This window comes from Hydra vulgaris, chromosome 08 (assembly GCF_038396675.1).
Source record: "Hydra vulgaris chromosome 08, alternate assembly HydraT2T_AEP".
Classification (NCBI taxonomy): domain Eukaryota; kingdom Metazoa; phylum Cnidaria; class Hydrozoa; order Anthoathecata; family Hydridae; genus Hydra; species Hydra vulgaris.
Genome location: NC_088927.1, coordinates 24,375,001 through 24,395,669, shown reverse-complemented (window position 1 = coordinate 24,395,669; position 20,669 = coordinate 24,375,001). Strand labels below are relative to the sequence as shown.

Sequence of the window (20,669 nt, the reverse complement as noted above, 5' to 3'; positions counted from 1 at the left end):
TGACCATATTGAAATTGTATATATAAAAAAAAACCTTTTGAACTTTAACTAGAATAGCTTTTCGTTTGATGTGGTTTGTGGTCAGGAAAATTTATTCAAAATTGCAATTTCAATTATGTGCAAAATCGCAGTTACAATTGCAAACATAAATAATGTGTTTTAGGGACAGCTCGATTAACTTTACTTATTAACAGGTCCCATTATTAAAAAAAAAAAAGTATTTCAAAAGTATATCATGTTTGGTCTTAAAAGTATCGAAATTATAAAAAAAATATAATATAATATTAGGACTCTTTTGAAAAGTAAAGTTAATTGAGCTGTTACTAAATATTAGAATAACGCTTTGAAATTTTAAGGATTTACTTTTTTCTTTAACAACATTTAAACATCTAGCCACGTGACTATTAAAAAAAAATACTTTTGAACTGGTCTATATATATATATATATATATATATATATATATATATATATATATATATATATATATATATATATATTTATATATATATATATATTTATATATATATATATACACATATTTATATATATTTTTATATATATATATATACACATAATTATATATATATATATATATATATATATATATATATATATATATATATATATATATATATATATATATATATATATTGATTTAAGGACCTTTCTAAATATATGTATATTTAGAAAGGTCCTTAAATCAAAAATATAAATTTTTAAAAAAGTCATGTTATGTCTCAAATAAATTGAAATTATTTAAACTAGCTGTTCAGAGCCAAAAAAAAATTAAAAAAATATGGGTCTATTTCACACCAACCATTTCTACACATATTCCTTATACAAATGCTTTATTTCAATAACTATTAGTAAGTGGTATAAAATAAATAAAAAATTCAAAACCTTTGTTTTGAGTTATTGATTAATGTTCAATACTTTTTATTGTTAAATTTATTTATTGTTCAAATTTTTTAATGTTCAAATTTATTGTTCAACTTTTTATTGGAAAATTGTAAATTTCTATAAATTAAAAAAAACAAGCAAGGACAGGCTTATTAATTTTTTTCTTTATTAAGTTTCTATTAAGCTTTTATTAAACTTTTTTCAGATCATCTGCAGCTCATTAGGACCTTACTCATTAACTAATTTCGAACTTTATTTCCTATAAGAAAGTTTTTAATATGTGTTACTTCACTAACTACCTGAGCATACTACTAACTTAAGTATCTCTATGGCGACATATGCGCAAGAAATATCTCAGTGATTAGATGTTTTCAGAAATTTTTGACTTTTTTAAAAACTTAAAAATTGCAATATATAATATCTTTAAATATCTGTTATGTATATAATATCTATAAAACTTTCAATGTTTTTATTGTATTTTAAAAATAAGAAATGATTTTCAAAATACAATAAAAACATTGAAATCGAGGGTTCATTTCCTATTTTTAAAAATATTTTTTATACAATAAAAAATATTTTTAAAAATAGGAAATGAACCCTCACGATACACTTTGGAAGAGTAGCAAGCTAACCACTTCGATCACTAAGACATACTGATCTGATAATTTTTAACAATATTTAATAAACAAAAGACAATATAACTTTATAAAAGGACAAATTATTGCTAAAAGTCAAAATTAACGAGATATTGCCGCAATTTTCAAGTAAAAAGATAAACTTTAAAACTTGATATACTTTTTAACATTATTTGAAGTTTACATGAGTTACTTGCATGTTCACATTTTCTTAGTGCAGCAACTCTTTCTTGCTATTAACTAAGGGGTAATGGCTGCCATGAATTCTGTGTCAAACACTTACTAATGAGCAATAACAAGTTGCTCAATCTTATATATGCTATTTCAAAAATAATATTCATTCTACACAAACCTTATTTTAAATTTTAGTGCATAAAAACTTTTAAAAAAACTTTTAATCAAAAATACAAAAATCAGCTTTTAAAAAGTATCTAGATCAGTGTTTTAAAAGAACTTTTTATCCTTTTTTTTTGTTTTTGTTTGTTTGTGGTAATTATAATAAAAATTTTAAATGAAAACAAGTTGATAAAACCTACCTCTAGTTCTTCAGGAGATAATGCATCATCTTCATCCTAAAATTCATAAAGCGCTATTACAAAGATGTAGAATATTAACCCAAAGATTTGAAAACCTGAAAACAGGTTGAAAATGGAAGAGAACTTATAAACTAAAGTTAAAAAAATCAAGTTACTAAAAAATAAAAACCTACCTTATCATACTTAAAAAAAAGTTCCATTACAAAATCAAGACCAGCTGATGATAATTCGAGAGAACAACCTGGATCAATTTCCAAACTAAATATTCATAAAATTTAATTTTTATTAAATACTACATATTATACACACACATATATATGTGTCTGTGTTTTTATATATATATATATTTTATATATATATATTTTTATATATATATATATATATATATATATATATATATATATATATATATATATATACTTTTATATATATATATATGTGTGTGTGTGTGTGTGTGTGTGTGTGTGTGTGTATAAACATGTATATATATATTTATATGTGTATATATATGTGTATATACATATGTATATATATATATGTGTATATGTATATATATATATATATATATATATATATATATATATATATATATATAATTATATATATATATACATATATACAAATATATATATATTTATATATATATACATATATATACATATATACATATATACATATATATATATATATATATATATATATATATATATATATATATATATATATATATATATATATATATATATATATATATGTATGTATATATGTATATATGTATATATGTATATATGTATATATGTATATATGTATATATAATATATATATAAATATATATATATATATCTATATATATATCTATATATCTATATATATATATATATATATATATATATATATATATATATATATATATATATATATATATATATATATATATATATATATATAGATAGATAGATAGATAGATAGAACAATTAAGAAATAAGACTAATTTTTTCCACTTATTAATAACAACAATATTTTATAACAAATAAAACAACAATACATATTTTTTCTATTTTATACTCTAGTTAAGTTTAAAAAATTTATTTAATGTTAAATATTTAATATACTTCTAAATATTTATAATAATTACAAATATTCTATGGTAAAAAAGCATAAAATACAATTTTTTATTAATTACAACAAAATAGGCAATAGCAAAAATAAAGAAATATTAAATTATTTAACAAAAGGTGAACAACTTTTTTTTTATATATCTTTATTTACAACAAGGCTGCAAGCAACCACTATTAGAGTTGGAAGTTACTGGAAGAAAAAAGATGAAGTTTATGAAGCAAGATTAGGATTAACAGACGACTTAAAAGATTGCAATTTATATGAATTTCAAAGAATATAATTGACTTAAAAGATTGCAAATTATAGCGAATTCCAAAGAACTGATGTTTGAGGAAAAAACTAGATGAATAATAATAATTTTTGAAGCACTTAGGAATAGTCACAGTAAAATGATGAGACTTAATTTAATAAATTTTAGTAGATGGCACAATAGACACTAGATCTTTAGAGTATTTTTAGAGCACAATAGACACTAGATCTTTAGAGTATCTTTAGAGCGCACTAGATCTTTAGAGTAGAGTAGAAGAGTAGAATAGTAGAGTAGAGTAGTAGAGTAGAGTAGTAGAGTAGAATAGAGTAGAGTAGAGTAGTAGAGTAGAATAGACACTAGATCTTTAGAGTATCTTTAGAGCACAATAGACACTAGATCTTTAGAGTAGCCCCTGTTATAGTATTTATAGAAAAGAGAAAGAGAAGCAACATTACAACGATGTGACAATGGTTGAAGGTTGGCTGTAAGAGCAGGACCAACTATGTTTACACATTTTTTTAGACCAACTATGTTTACCAACCATTTTTGCACCTTATCTAAAAGAGAAAGGGCATCATTTAAACATCCACTCCAAATATGGCAACAGTATTCCATACAAGAATGAATTAGAGATTCATAGAGATAAAGAATAGAATATGGAGTAAGAAAGTGGTGAAGTGCAACCTTAGCAGATGCTAACTTTGCACCTCACCACTTTTTTACTCCATAATAACTAGAAGTAGGTTTTATTAACTTGTTTTTATTTAAAAATTTTATTATAAACCATCTATCAAATCCATTGCAAAATTAGCATCTGCTAAGGTTGCACCCAATATAGGTGTGATTTGAACTCTACAGGAAGAGAATCCTTTGATGAAAACACATTAGAAATATTGAAAGAGGTAAATATTAAATTAAAGATTATAGGTTAACAATATCTTTTAATGATAGAGTTTAAACTCTTTTTGGTTTGAACAGACATATTACCGAGATCAAAAGGGGAAAGTAGTTTTTTGTGACCTCTTGGTTTTTGGATTCACATTGATTAGTAGAAAGTTTTTTTGGTAAGATAAAAATTTTAAATTTTATTTATAAGCCAAGTTGGATACATGTTGCTTTTGAGAATGTTAAAATGATTATTAATCTTATAGTAAAAACCAAGTTTAGTATTAACTATGTTTATATTAACAAAGTAAAAACCATGTTTAGTATTAACCATGTTTATATAACAAAGTAAAAACCAAGTTTATTATTAATTTTAAAGGTTCTATCAATTAAGCATTAAATTAAACTTTGTGTGAAAAAGAGATGAAATACAAATGAAGGCCTGAATACATTTCCATATAAAAAATGGAAGTATATAAGGAAATTTTTTGCCAAAATTTCCATCAGAAAAAGATGCATGCCATTTTCTTGATTATATCAATAAAAGACATAATTCAATATATTTTATCATGGAAAAGGAAAAGAAATCTCTAACTTAAAAAGTAATATAAACAAAGTAAATAGTTTTAATTTAACTTTTCACTTTCTTTTTTTTTGTTGCAACAGTTGCCCTATAGCCCTTAACTATATATAATGAGCATTAGCCACACATGGTTTTACTGAACTTTCTAATGACCTAATTTGCGTCTCTATGACCTAGTTCTAATGACCTAATTTGGGTCTAGCTACTTTTACATCTACCGCAAGCATTAAACTGATTTTCTATAAACTATCAATTTTTTTCGTTGCAGAGATATGAGTTAATTTTGGAAATCACATTACATGTGATTTCCACTGGAAAAGATGTCCAGTGGAAATCACATGTAATGTGATTTCCACTAAAGCGTAGTATTAGAAAAGAATTCTAGAAAATGAAGAGTTTTAGAAACTGAAATTACATGTAATATGATTTCAACTAAAATCAAATCTTAACTTATGTAACATAAGTTAAATAGTGTCAAAATAACACATTTATTTTTCCAATTAGGTCACTTCTTATTGAATTACTATAATATGTACACTTCATATATTTATATATACTTTTTACATCAGACAAAGAGTTTTTGCAAGTACTTACTGCTAGTGTTATACTAAGTGTCATGAAAATTTAAATTTAAAGATTTGCAAGGATTTACCTAGGATTTAAATAATCATCTCTGAGTTCAAGATCCATATCATATCCAAATCTTCTCAAAGCAGTCCATGTTGTTTCTTGTCTCCCTTTTTGTATGAACAAGTTGTGAAGAAACAAAAAACCTAATATTAAAAAAAAAGTAAAAATATAAATGTACTTTATATATAAATATATTACAAGAAAATAACAGTCAGTCAACGGTCAACAACTGCCGGAAATGATTTAAAATTGCTAGTCTGACCTCCCAAAATGAATTCTTGCTAGTCATGGCTGACCAGAAAGAACTCATTTCAGGAGTTTTTACTGTATTGTTATTTTAATAAAAATTTTAAATATATTATTTTAATAACAATAAAATAATATATAATAATAGCTGTACTTAACAAAAAACTTTTTTTTTTAAAACTGTACTTGGTCACTTTGTTTTTTGTTTATTTTTTAATCTTTTTTTTATTTTTATTTTAATCTTTTGTTTATTTTCTTTTTAAAACTGTACTTCGTTACTTTGTTTTTTGTTTATTTTTAATTCTTATTTATTTTCTCATAAGTTTTTGCCACAGATTGCAATAAATGAATGAATGATTTATAGAAAATTTAAAATTACAAATTGCCCATTCATTGACAAACCCAGAGTTTATTTGGGATACCACATTTTTTTCGGCAACATAGTTATGAACGGTGATGTTTTTGATAATTCCCTCCCCTCCTCCCCTCGTAGTTAAAACCAGTGCCATGACAATGACTTTTAATCATCATTTTAATCATTTATGTTCATTTTATAATATTCTTCATTGATATAAAGACATTTCTTTGTATACATGATTTTACCAGCGGATGTAACCATATGTTATTTTAGTTATGCTAAGGAAAACTATTTTATTTAAGATTTTAATAAACGCTTTTGTTGCAAATACTATGCTATTTGAAAATAATTGTAAATAATTGTTTAAAGTATTCTAAACCTTTAGTAACTACATTTTAATAAACATTTATTTTCGTTCGGCGTTCACTGCTCATGTGTGACCATTTTATATACCAAAGTTTTTTAAATAAAAAATATTTTAATAAATTTAACTTTAGTTGTTATTATTGTTTTAAATAATTAGTAATTAAAATGTTTAAATATTTTAAACAATTATTTACAAATATTTACAAATAGTGTAATATTTTTATAATTAACATAATAGTAATTACACTTATGTCTTGTATTTAAATAGATATCGTCTATATATAATAATATTATATATATATATATTATAATATTATATATAGATATAACTATTCAAATACAAGACATAAGAGTTTTGAATATTTTTCGAATTCGAATAGTTACTGTAATAATAATATTATATATAGATAATAACTATTTGAATAAAAAACATAAGTATTTAAAAAAACCTACTATTATTTTAATTTTAATTTGAAAATTTGCTTAACTTTTTTTTTGCATATTGCTAAAGTTTGCAAACGAAACTCAGTGATTCTAAAGATTTGGAAATGGAGTTAAAACAATTTGCCATAGCTGTACAAGAAGAAAAAAATACTCTCTTTAAATCTGCTTATGACTTCCTTAGTTATGTCTACAAAGTAGAGCTCCAAGAAACTTATTCTAGTTTAGCTATTACGTCACAAATCATACTTACTTCACCAGTAACAGTTGCAAGTGCAAAAAGTACCTTCAGCAAATAGAAGTTAATCAAGACTTTTCACAGGCCAGTATAAATAGTCTTGCTTTTTTATCCATAAATACATGTTGCAATACTTCTTTGTATCTTTAATAGGTCAACAATTGTTGATGAACGCGTGGCTTTTTTTATCAATGCTGTCAACTGAAAACGAGGTTGCAAAGAAATTAGGTTATGATTGCATAATAAATGTTTGTAAAGCATTAAAACACGTCGCAAACCATTTCGAATACAAAAACTACAGCAAACATTTATTTAGATTAAAGCGTTGATTTTATTGTTTTTAGTCTCATGTTAAACAATGTGAACGGGTAACCAATGTTTTAAGACTATTGTGCATCTATTATGCGCTTTTTTAGAGTTTTAAAAAATTTTGGGGGCCCTAATGGCAAGTTTTTTTTGAAGAATCCTTGACCCACTAGCCACGGCACTGTTTGTATATATATAAATTTTATTTTTTTAATATTTTGATATTGTAGTTTCTTTTTTTAAATTATCTAATAAATATTAAATTAGTTGCAAAATTAAAATAGTTTAATTAAAACTAATAATTTTGAATTACTTTAAAGCTTTTTAGTTTTAAAAACACTAAACATTATCCAATGAAAAAAATAAAATCATAAAGCAAGAGCGCCTAAAAAAAGAATGTATCCATTGGATTCATTGTTTGATAAATTCTTCCAGTTAAAATATAATGGTTACATTTGTTTATTTATTATGCCAATATGGTTTTCATTTAGTTAACATTTTTTTTAAACAGTCGTTTTTTATTTTTCTGTAAAATACAATTAAGTTCAGTATACTGCTCCAATATCTATGATGATTATGAGTACATAATTCATAATCAAAAAACTAGCACTTAACTTTTACTTAAAAGGTTAATAATCTTTTATGTGAGTTGTAATTTGTAAATTAAAGATAATTAAAGTAGAGATAATTACAGTAAACTTAATGATTAAAAAATTTTTTTTTTTTCCTTTATAAAAAAAACATGTTGAACTTTAAAAAATATATTATATTTTTTTATTCATTAAGTATAATTAAAACAACTAGATAATAAAACTTTTATTAACTTATTGTAATTGTTATTTTTACTATTATTAAAGTCAAAAAGAATACAGAAAAAAAACTTTCTGAAAATGTTTCTGTTTCGTTTTTTCGTTTTCCTAAAGTAAAATAAAATAGCAAACTAAAGATCACAAGTTCATTCAAAAATTAAATTTGAGTGATTACTATATTGCTATTAAGACTGAAATTTTTGCTTTTGTTTATTTATTATTAAAAACAGTTAAATCTTAATTGCCAACAAGCAAAAGTTAACTTTTTTCTTAATGTTTTTTAATAAAATATTTAAAATATAAATTATCTATATAGATTTTTTATTTATATTGAATCACTTGGTAGGAATATAATAATTCCTGTAATCTTTACGATCATTATTATAGGTTTAATATTAGTCATTATTTTCACAAATCAAATTTTATTAAGTTTTCATAATAACTATTTACAATTGTTTTAAATTTAAATGATTTTATATTTTTTCATTAATTTTTACCATTATCCAATCATATTCTTCTTTTTTTTTTTAGTTGCTTTTGTCATTGTTTTATTTATTTGCCTACAGTTGAAACTGTTACGGTTTTAATTTAGTAAATTTATCTTAATTTGAAATTCACTGTATTAATTATTAGACTGTATTAATTATTACGACTAATATATGATAATTATGATTAATATATGATAATTATGGCCAATATATAATAATTAAAGCAAAAAAAAGATGTTACTTGAAATCTTATGTAACTTTAAATCTTACCCTGTAAGGTTTAACAATAATTTAGCAAAACCCTATTCTAAAAAGGTAAAAAAAAAAAATAGGAACCTTCTAATGTAACACCAATATCTGTTACTCCTTCCTTCATATTTTTTTTAATGATATTTTTAACTTCTTGTAAGCCTTGTTGAGGTAAAGAGTTTTTAAAACAACGTTTCTAAAAAAGAGTTTTTTTAATAAAGTTTTGTAATGTAAAAATGTCCGTCAAATAAATAACATATAATTAACACAAAAAAACTATTTTATAGGTAAAAAATTTATTATAGGTACTAATACACTACAACTGTTGTTTTTTTTTCACTGATTATCAACAAATGTGTTTATCTGTATGAACTATTGATTAACTTAATTTACTATTGCTTTATAAATTTCATATTATCTTAATGTGAAAATCTGAACCTACCTGAAACTCGTTCAATTCAACATCATTAAGAAAACCATCATTGTCTAAATCACATATCTAAAATAAATAATATATTTTATACTTCAACAAATGTATGATCCAATCTAACTTTTGATCTTGATAGAAAAACAAGTCAACTCTTTATTAATAAAAACGATTTGTATAAAATCTGAACATCAGCATTAGGCTTTAAAATGCAGGCTTCAACTTCAAAATGCAGGCTTTAGCTTCAAAATGCAGGCTTTAGCTTCAAAATTCAGCTTCAAGTTTTAAAATTCAGATTGTATTTTCAGAAGAAAAAAAAATAAAAATACTAAAAAGCGAGTAGAAGAAAAAAATCCCATTGACAATTTCTAATTAAAATATTTAAAATAGTCATCTACAAGGACATCAGTAAATTGACTGAGAGTTTATTATTTAGTATTAATTAGTATTTAAGCAGGTAATACCTAGATATGTAGATAGACTTTTACTATGACAATGATACTCAATGATAGAGAACAACATAGCAATGAGAGATAATAATAACAATGATAGATAATAACATAGAAATGATATATAATAACAACAATAATAGATAACAAAAACAATGATAGGTAACAACAATCATAGATAACAACAACCATGATAAATAACAACAGCAACATAGTAATGATAGATAATAACAATAGATAACAACAACAATGGTAGATAATAACAACAATCATAAATAAAAACAACAACATAGTAATGATAGATAGCAACAATAGATAACAACAACAATAGTAGATAATAACAACAATAGTAGATAATAACAACAATGATAATTAAAAACAACAACATAGTAATGATAGATAACAACAATGATAGATATTAACAACAATAATAGATAACAACAACAATGATAGATAATAACAACATAGCAACGATAGATAACAACTATGATAGATAACAATGATAGATAACAACAATGATAGATAACAAGTATGATAGATAACAACAATAATGGTAGATAACAAAAACAATAATAGATAACAACAACAATGATAGATAACAATAATAGCATAGCAATGATAGATATTAACAATAGATAACAACAACAATGGTAGATAATAACAACAATTATAAATAAAACAACAACATAGTAATGATAGATAACAACAATCATAGATACTAACAACAATAATAGATAACAACAACAATGATAATAACAACATAGCGATGATAGATAACAACAACTATGGTAGATAACAACAATGGTAGATAGCAACAAGTATGATAGATAACAACAATAATGATAGATAACAAAAACAATAATAGATAACAGCAACAATGATAGATAACAATAAGAACATAGCAATGATAGATATTAACAATAGATAACAAAAACAACAGTAGATAATAACAACAATAGTAGATAATAACAACAATCATAAATAAAAACAACATCATAGTAATGATAGATAACAACAATGATAGATATTAACAATAATAATAGATAACAACAACAATGATAGATAACAACAACATGACAATGATAGATAACTACAACATATACAGTAGAATGCAAAAGTTTAAAAGTAAATTATAACTATAAATAATTTAAATTATTTTTTGAAAAGTTTTATGAGCTAAAGTTTAAAAACAACTGAAAATAATTTCAAAAATCATAAAAAAAATTTTAATAACATAGTTTCAATAGGATAGTAATTAGTTAATTATTTGTTTCCTTCACAATGCTTTGGTAAGATTGGATTGAGTCTGTCTCATACTGGACATCTGACATAACTAATACCACTGTTACTAAACAGCATAAACTTTGATTCATTAGAGAAAAAGACTTGATTACTCATTAACTAATTAATATGATTTACTGTAAATTTTATTATAGTTTTAAAACTTTTTTGCAGATATAACCAGTTTTTTTATCGCTCCTTGCAAAACTACTAATTGTATTAGGAGTTTTGCAAGGATCATTCTTGGAATATTTTACCAACAATCTGCTTTGCAGCTTTAGGATTTCTAGTGCATGATTTGTTTTCAATAGTTTTGTACTGCGAAAATTGACTTATTTCTGGCTTTGAGACATAAAATTTAGAAGCTTTTTTGTAATATTTTTTCACACAGCTTTTATAACTTACTTCTTTACTTCATTTAAAATTTCCTTAGCTTTTTTCATGTTTTTAAAATACCACAAAGTAATTAAATTTCAGAATCACAAATATTTATACAACTACAAGTCTTCACAGAAGAAAGCTTTTGCAATATCTGAAACAATTGAATTATTAAATTTTGCCAATGTTTTTGCTTTTAATTATGCCTTCGTATACAAAACATTGATTGCAGAGGACTATATCTAAACTTTTGCATGGAAGCATTAAAAAAATACAACAAAATATATTATAAATTTACAAACAACTTTAGAAAACATATTAGTCTAAACATACAAACAACTTTAGAAAACATATTTAGAAAATTTTACCTTAAAAATTCTAATTAAACCCTTCTCACACTTTTCTGTAATCTGAAAATAAAAGTATTTTTTGATTTTCTTTCAATGTTAAGTTTATATATTAAACTGCAACAGCAACAAAATAAAGATTAAAAAATTGCAAAACATACCCTTTGCTCATCGTGAGAATATATGGGAGCAGTTGGATGTAAAACAGCTTTCTGAGCATAATAGAATAGCTCAGATATGTTCTTTAGATCACTAGCTGAGCACTAAAACAAAAATTTTAATGAACTATTTCAATATTAGATCTTGGGTGTCAGCAGTGTAAAATTAGACTTATGTTCATTTCTCATTTGGGCAACTAAAGCATTTCTTATGCCTTGCTTAAGTCATCTGCTGCTTAAAGCAGATTTAAAATGAGGTTAATGCATAGAGAAACAAGTTAAGGGCAGTACGACCAGGGACGTGGTGGGGATCAAACTCAAAACTTCTCACTTACAAACTAAGCACTCTACCAGTACACCACTACCGCATATAACTAATAGTTGTCTGGTAGCCCTGGCAACATTGTCAGGCAACTGAATGCTACTATTTTAAACTTCAGTTTGCCCTTAAGAGGACAAAAGGTTCAGACAATATTTAAATACTGATTTTGGGTGTCTAATTTTAAGTAAACAAAATAAATAAATACCTCAATACATGTTTCAACTTCAGGATACTCATCCATAATGGCAAGTACATCATTCATCCGTGAACCTTCTAGCTCAGCAAGATCTGATTTGTTGCCTACTAAAACAACAGGTTTTCTTCTGTCTCCACAAACATCAAAAACAATTGGTAACCAATAGGAAGTAATCTATATTATTAAAAAAAAATTTAGTGTTATCAAACAATGAAATAGTTAAATAAGAATTATTTCCTTCAAATAAGCTTTAAAATATTGCTTTAGTAAAAATTTTAACTTTTAGTAAAAATACTAGAAAACTAACAGGTGTTCCCTCAAAAATAGAACTCTTTTCATATAATTATTTTTTAATGAAAAATATTACCACGATCAGTTAAAATTCGGAACATTTTAAAATTAAATTTCTTCAAAAATGACTGAATCAATTCTAAGAATATTTTTTATTATGATAGTAGATAATAACAACCATAGTAGATAATAACAACAATTATAAATAAAAACAGCAGAGGAGGTCTTGTATCAAACCTCTGTCAACTACACCTATTACAGCTACTTATACATTTATTTGCGTTATGATTCGATGTAAAGAAATTACTTTTAAACACACACATTTACATTCAAAGTTTGATCAAATGAACAACAATTTTTAACAGGAGAAGATAATAATAAGAGAAGATAAAAAGATTATAATCATTTAGATTATTTATAAATTATTAATGTTTTTTGCATGAGTATCAATTGCCTCTAAATTGATTTTCTTTTAAATCTGTGGCTTCACTTGATCTTATTTGTTGCCCATAATTACTGTTATTAGTTTTTGTGACTACTTTTAAAATATTTAAGTAATTTAAAAATTAAATCAGAGTATTATTCTAATCATATCATTTATATACATAGGCATTAAAAATAATAAAACAATTTAATAACTCTTTCAGCATGCTTAAACAATCAAAATATGATCACTGTGTATGAGTTATGTAAGTTAGAGAACTCAAAACAAAATGTATTAAATTACATCTTAAAAATGTAAAACACAAACAATTTTTGTCTTAAATTTGTGAATGTTTTGAAGTACATTATATACTGTATACATGGCTGTTAAGGTTAATTGGATAGAGTTTAGAAAACAAAATATTTAATAGAGTTTAAGTTAAAACACAAACAAATTGATTAGATCATGAGATAGAAAATTGACCACTTTAAAGTATCATAATATATTTGATGAACCCTGACATGAATCAATGCAAAATATGGCGACCTTGCACTTTTTATTTGTTGAAGAACTTTTATTGCTTTATATTTGTTATTTAATGTTTTATTTTTTTTTTTTTAAATACATGTAATTTAGTTAAAAATATATAATATGTTAATTTAAAATTCCTTACTCTTTTAATGCACAGTTCATCATTTATTGCATATACAACACATACCACATCAGCCTAAAGCAAATATGTACAAATATATTTACATAAATATGTTACAAATGTATTTACATGCCTGTATGTAGGTATATACCTCTCTCACTCTCTCTCTCTTTCTCTTTCTCACTCACTCACTCTCTCTCTCTCTCTCTCTCTCTCTCTCTCTCTCTCTCTCTCTCTCTATATATATATATATATATATATATATATATATATATATATATATATATATATATATATATATATATATATATATATATATATATATATATATATATATATATATATATATATATATATATATATATATATATATATATATATATATATAAACAACTTTAAAATGTATTCTACAAAATAGAGTGCTCAATGTTTTCAAAAGAACAGAGCAATTATAAATTAATAGAAAATCACTTAACAAAATTTTTTTATTTAACGCTGTCTTTCATCAATAAAGACTTATCAGAAATGAATGATCAAATTAATAAAAGTTCAATTTATACCAAAAATTAAATTACAGGAAGTATCTTAACTACTGTAAATTTTCACACATTTGTGGAATTTGCTAACACTATTATAAAAAAAACTCTTTAGAAATGATTACCGATTTTTTGTTTAATAAGCATTCTTGGTTTGCATGTGTAATTATTTCAAATTTTCCTTGTAGGCATAGTATGCATTTTTTGGAAATATTGTTATATGCAGATACTGTTTTAAGGATGGACCAATTCAGTATAAAATCATCAATATTTTTACCTTTTAATTCCCATATACATTTTTACAGCATGGTGTCTTTTGAATACTTTTTACTTTTAAAAGATTGCTTATGATTGGCAAAGCGTTTTTTCCATTCACCCTCTGTTATGCCAATATATTGTTTATCAGGTACATTCTTAGGAATATACACATTTATCTACCACATTTTTTGAAAGGAAAATAACACATTTATCTACCACATTTTTTGATAAACAACTTCCACTCATTGGACAAATTTCTTTTTTGTTTAACAAAGCATTATTGTGACCTTTTATAATTATTTTTTGTGCAACTGTAGCTAACTTTAATTGTATTTCGATTAAAAATTTTATGTAATTTATTAGAGGGCGGGAAATGCTTATCGACCAATTTTAAAAACACTTGTCCTATGTTAGTGGAAACATTTTTGGTATATGGGGAGTTGAACCAAATTACATTTCTAGTTCTATTTCGCTTTTTTGTATTCTTTTTTTCAGGGTCAAATTTTAGTTCAAAATTTTCAAAACCACTTTTTTTAAGGGCATCTTCAAATATTCGTTTAGAGGAATTGAATTCCTTTTCATTAGAGGAGTTTTGGTTTGGCCTGTTATTAATTGAAATCAGGATTTGTTTTAGAAATTGGGGTGGATGATTTGAGTTAATAGTTCGAGAATTTCTCCCTGAATAAAGGTCACTGCAATACAAATAAGTTAGAAGCAATGTTTGGAAGAATGCGTTCCAAAAGAAATAGATTCCTGGAACGAGTTGCTTTTTTGAGGAACAAAGCTTGGAACTGGTTCCTTTTAATACAACAGAATGAGGAACAAGAACGAATTCTTTTTTCTGAGGGACATGAATGAAAACCAAAAGTTCCTCAAAAATTTATAAATTTGCTTTCCGTCAACGTATAACTATAACGCGTTATGGTTGGTTTAACACTTCAAAAACATAAAGCTTATATTTGTATTCGGTCCAAGTTTATTTGACCAACTTAATGCGAACTTTTGGAATGGTTTAGAATCATTTTTTATATTTAATGAAATAAATGGAAATAATATAAACGCAAAATGTTAAGGTAAATTAAAATTAGCGATTCTGACTGTTTTGAAATTATGTTTTAATTTATCTCGAAATAAGTATGAATTAAAATGCATGCTGTTGTTCCTTACATACTAAAAGAAAATCTATTGTAAACAAGATGTAATATTTTAAATGTAATTTATATTCAATAATGACATCAAATACAAAAGAGGATATATTGAGGTGACTTGCCATTGGATAGATCAAAAGAATTTTCAGCGTCATTCAGTATCTTTAGCATGCAGCCGAATAAAAGAAAGACATACATATATTGCTTTGGCAATTGCTTTGTCTAAGATTCATACAACCTATAAAATACAAAACAAGATAGTTTCTACAACAACAGATAGTGGCTCTAATTTTTTAAAAGCTTTTAAATCATATCCTGCTTCCGAAAATTCAGAGAATGATGAGGATAGATAGAATGATGATGAAGACAATTAATATAAGACATGATTTTTACGATGAAAATATAAGTTTGTATGAAATCTTGGACAAAAATATTCATGAACAAGAGAATGAATTATTTGTTCAGTTACCACAGCATTTTTGATGTGCTAGTCATACACTAGACTTAATAGCAAAAAGTGATGTTGAGAAAATGGTACAGAATTCACCCAGTAATTTTAAGAAAATTTATAGAAAAGCAATATAGTTCATCTTTATGGAGTAATAAACAAAATATGTCAAACAGAGTTGCAGAAAAAATTCACAAAACACTAGTTGTTTATTTCAAAACACCAAATAAAACAAGATGGAACTGTATCTATGATAGCTTATTACAAATCAAAAAAACTTTGTCAAACTCTAATGGACATAACAAAATGAGCAATATAATGGATTTCTGTGAAATACAAAGATTCACAAATCAAGAAGTTCAATTAATTTAAGAGTACTGTGAAGTAATGACTCCTCTTGCCCAATCATTAGACTTTTTACAAGGAGAAGAATCAATATTTATGGGGTACTTATTACCTACACTTTATGCTTTGGATAAAAAGCTAACTTTTTTGCAACAAAAAAATTTGAACTTTTGTGGTCCACTTGTCAACACAGTAAAATCTTCAGTTCAAACTCGATTTAGTACTATATGGGAAAAAAAAGAACTGATATTAGCATCATGTTTGTTACCCCAATTCAAATTATTATGGCTTGATGGTGTAAAATGTTTCACAGCCAAAGCCTGTTTAAAATCGTTGTTTGAAAATGTGGATTATAGTTCTAGTTTAGCAACTTGTGAAATTGATACTTCTTTGCGTATAACAATTGCGAGGCCATCGAAAAAGAAGACTTTTTCTGTTTACCAGTGGACAGCAAATGCTTTAAAAGTTCTGGTATTGAGGAGTTAAAATTATATTTAAAATCACAATCGAAGGAGTTATCTTTATCATTATTATACCCAGCAGTTAAGAAGGTTTTTTTAGAACTTAACACACCTCTTCCATCCAAAGTGCCGAGCGGTCTTTTTTCAACAGAGTGGTCGAGCGGCTTTTTTCAACAGGGTCTAATGTGATGACTGAAAAAAGATATAAATTGGGTGACTTGTTATTTGAAAAGTTAGTTTTGTTGAAACAAAATAAAGTTGGTGTTTAAAATTTTCTTTGTTTTCATATTTTTTCCAATAACATTTTATAATGTTTATGCTTTTGAACTGAAATTAGTATATAACTTAAATGCGTCTAAAGTATAGACAGAAGCAGACTAAGCCAGTGGCGGACTGGCCCAGGGTGCAATCGCATCCTAAGCCCCTACCGATTGTCAAAAAACAGGCCCCCTAGGTCAATAGTACAAATTTAAAATATATACTTCTTTATATATTACAAATTAATATAATTGAAAATATAATTGAAAATCAATACAATTGAAACTTTTTCTATTAACTTTAATGATAATAATGAATTGTCAAAAACAATAATTAATTAAACATTTTGTTTCAATGTAAAAAGCTGCATTCCAAATGTAAAGAAACAATTTTCTTTGGCCGGTGGCCAAAGAAAATTGTTTAGAAGTTTCTCTGCTTATCATACTATTATTCTCATAAAAGTTGCAAACACTTTTTCTTTCATTAAATCCCAATTTTTTTGTCTCTAGCGAACCTATAAAGGATTTTGGCTAGTTTCAACAATCAAAGATTGTGGTTAAAGATTTTAATGGCTCTTGATTGAAATCGCGGAATCGCTTGTCTATATATTCTTTTGCTCTGTCAAATTTTTTTATTATTATAATAATCAAAATAATTATTTGGTTGTTGTCTCACAATCTCATCAATTCTCTTTAAATTATGCTTTTTTAATGCTGTTAAATCAATATCTTTGTAGATTAACTGATCTTCTTTTACTTCTAAATTATCTAGTAAACTTCCAATATTCCAATATTATATGGATTAACTAATAACGCGTCTAGTACAGCAATTCTTGCATCAACTATACGCAAAATCTCACAAATTAAAATTTCTTGATTTTGAAACTCAAATGACATTGTTGTTAGTGATTTAACAACATCTTCAACAAAATGTAAATTAAATAAAAATTGTGGGTCTTTTATGAAACATAAAAATTCTTTAGCTTTCTGTGCAGTTTTTGTATAGATATTGTTTAAATATAAATCTTTATTCATTTTGTCTGTTGTTAAACTTTTTAAAACAAATTCTATTGCTTTTAATATACCATCGGCATCAACTGTCAGTGGTGAGTTAATACCAGCAAATATAGTTATTGGATAACCATTTTTAACAAATCTTGAAAAAACTGTTTCTTGTTCACTAATACTCTTATCAGTAGAACCGTCAGATAAAATTGCAATAAAATGAGCATTTGATACGCCTAAACTTAAGTCGCATTTTTTAATTCAGACGAAATTGACGAAACAAAGTTTTTGCAAGCTTTGCCACTTAAGTAGCTCTTGCCCAACTTGCTTGCCCAAATTCCTTGACCAACTTGCTTGCCCAAATTCCTTGCCCAACTTGCTTGCCCAAATTCCTTGCCCAACTTGCTTGCCCAACTTAATTCTATTTAGCTTTTGTAGCTCGCACAGCTGAGGAAATTTTTTTAAATGCAAGAAAATTGTTAACAACAAAATACGATATCCAAAAAAGTCTGTTCAATTCTTCTTGGTTATTCTCAGTAGTTCTTAAAATTGATGTCGATACAGTTTTCACAAGACTTGGAGCTATATTGTGAAGGTTCTCTAGATATTTAGAAATACAAGCTTTATGCCTATCATCTTTATTGTGGCATAACAAGTATGTTCTTTTCCAAAATTTACATCCCATTGTTACTGAATTAGTTGCATTGCTAATATTTGGATATTTTTAGCAAACCAAAAAAGAGAAACACTCATTTGATTTGTCATAATGAATCCAGCTTAGATGTTGCTTATTGCTTGGCGGCAATCCATTTACAGTGTTCCAAAACATAATTTCAATATCTTTTGGCCATATATCCAATTTTCCCAAAGTCATAGCACAATCCAAGTAATTGCCCTTTTTTTTGCATGCTTAGTTTCTCTCTCTTCTTCTCCTTTGCATTTAATGCTACATTTCTCTGTACAATCTTTCTTTAACATCGAAAAGATGCTTAGTTGTTTTGACATTTTTTTAAAAACTTTAGTATATAGTTATTGGATTATAAATAAATAAATTGGATTATAAAAAAATAAAAGTATGTTAAGTATTTAATAAGTTAATAAAAATATCATATTATTGGTGTTGTTAAACGCACAATAAAAAAATTAAAACTATAATAAACATAATAACTTTATATATTCTATTAGACTATGTATTTTTTAGTAAAACTTGAAAATTATTTTTTAAACTTTTAGAAATTTTTTTAATATGCAAACAAACATTACCTCACTTAAAGGAAAATAAGAAAAAAAAAGAAGCACACTATTGAAGAAAGCAATTGTTAAGTTTAAGCATGGTTTTTTTTTAAAGTAATTGCAAATGCAGTCAGTTTAAGTAAAATTTTGAATGCTTTTGTAAATGCACGCAAAAACCATGCTCAAACATAACTTTTTTCGTTCCATTGAAGAAAGTAGTTTTAGTGTAGTTTCTTTTAAAGTCTTTGAAAATGCATTTAAAATTTTCGTATTTGTTTTTTTATTGCAATTATGTTTTTTACAATAAATAAAAAATGATCAATTGCTTAATTATTTGGAAGAAAAAATTGCTGAAGTAATGCGTTTGTTTTGAAATATTTTAAGCGAACGCAAACGTTTGTGTAAGGAAAAGTAAAGGAACGTGACGTTTGTTTTTCTGTCTTTTTTGTAGCAGACGTTCACACGTTAATTGATTTGTCGCACCCTGTATACATATATATATATATATATATATATATATATATATATATATATATATATATATATATATATATATATATATATATACATATATATATATAAATATATATATATATATATATATATATACATATATATATATATATATATATATATATATATATATATATATATATATATATATATATATATATATATATATATATATATATATATATATATAGATATATATAAATATATATATATATATATATATATATATATATATATATATATTATATATATACATGAATAGGAATTTTGTTCCAATTAGAAATTGGAACAAAATTCTTATTCATTTTTTTTGGCTTTTGAACCATAATAACTTTTATTTAAAAAAGCCTAATTTTTGTATAATTATTAGAAATCAATAGTAACTAATTATACCAAGTGAAGTTCGTGTCTTAACTCGTCTTCAGTCTGTTCTGAATCTAAAAATTGTAAATTTTAAGTAACAAGTGCATCTTAACTAAAACCATATAAATTTCAAATAA

General features: G+C 24.7%; 1 protein-coding gene across 1 annotated transcript in view; it reads right to left on the bottom strand.

The window, feature by feature from the left end:
* The window catches only part of LOC100207557 (mitochondrial Rho GTPase 1-A), a 44,221-nt gene that overhangs the window by 10,318 nt on the left and 13,234 nt on the right, over window positions 1-20,669 (bottom strand). Inside the window, exons 5-14 of the mRNA XM_065803284.1 lie at window positions 20,563-20,606; window positions 13,987-14,040; window positions 12,608-12,772; window positions 12,084-12,185; window positions 11,944-11,985; window positions 9,483-9,539; window positions 9,128-9,236; window positions 5,562-5,682; window positions 2,246-2,330; window positions 2,073-2,108 (exon numbers count right to left, since the gene is read on the bottom strand). Of these exons, the coding sequence (XP_065659356.1) occupies window positions 2,073-2,108; window positions 2,246-2,330; window positions 5,562-5,682; window positions 9,128-9,236; window positions 9,483-9,539; window positions 11,944-11,985; window positions 12,084-12,185; window positions 12,608-12,772; window positions 13,987-14,040; window positions 20,563-20,606 (815 nt within the window). The remainder of the gene's footprint in view (window positions 1-2,072; window positions 2,109-2,245; window positions 2,331-5,561; window positions 5,683-9,127; window positions 9,237-9,482; window positions 9,540-11,943; window positions 11,986-12,083; window positions 12,186-12,607; window positions 12,773-13,986; window positions 14,041-20,562; window positions 20,607-20,669) is intronic.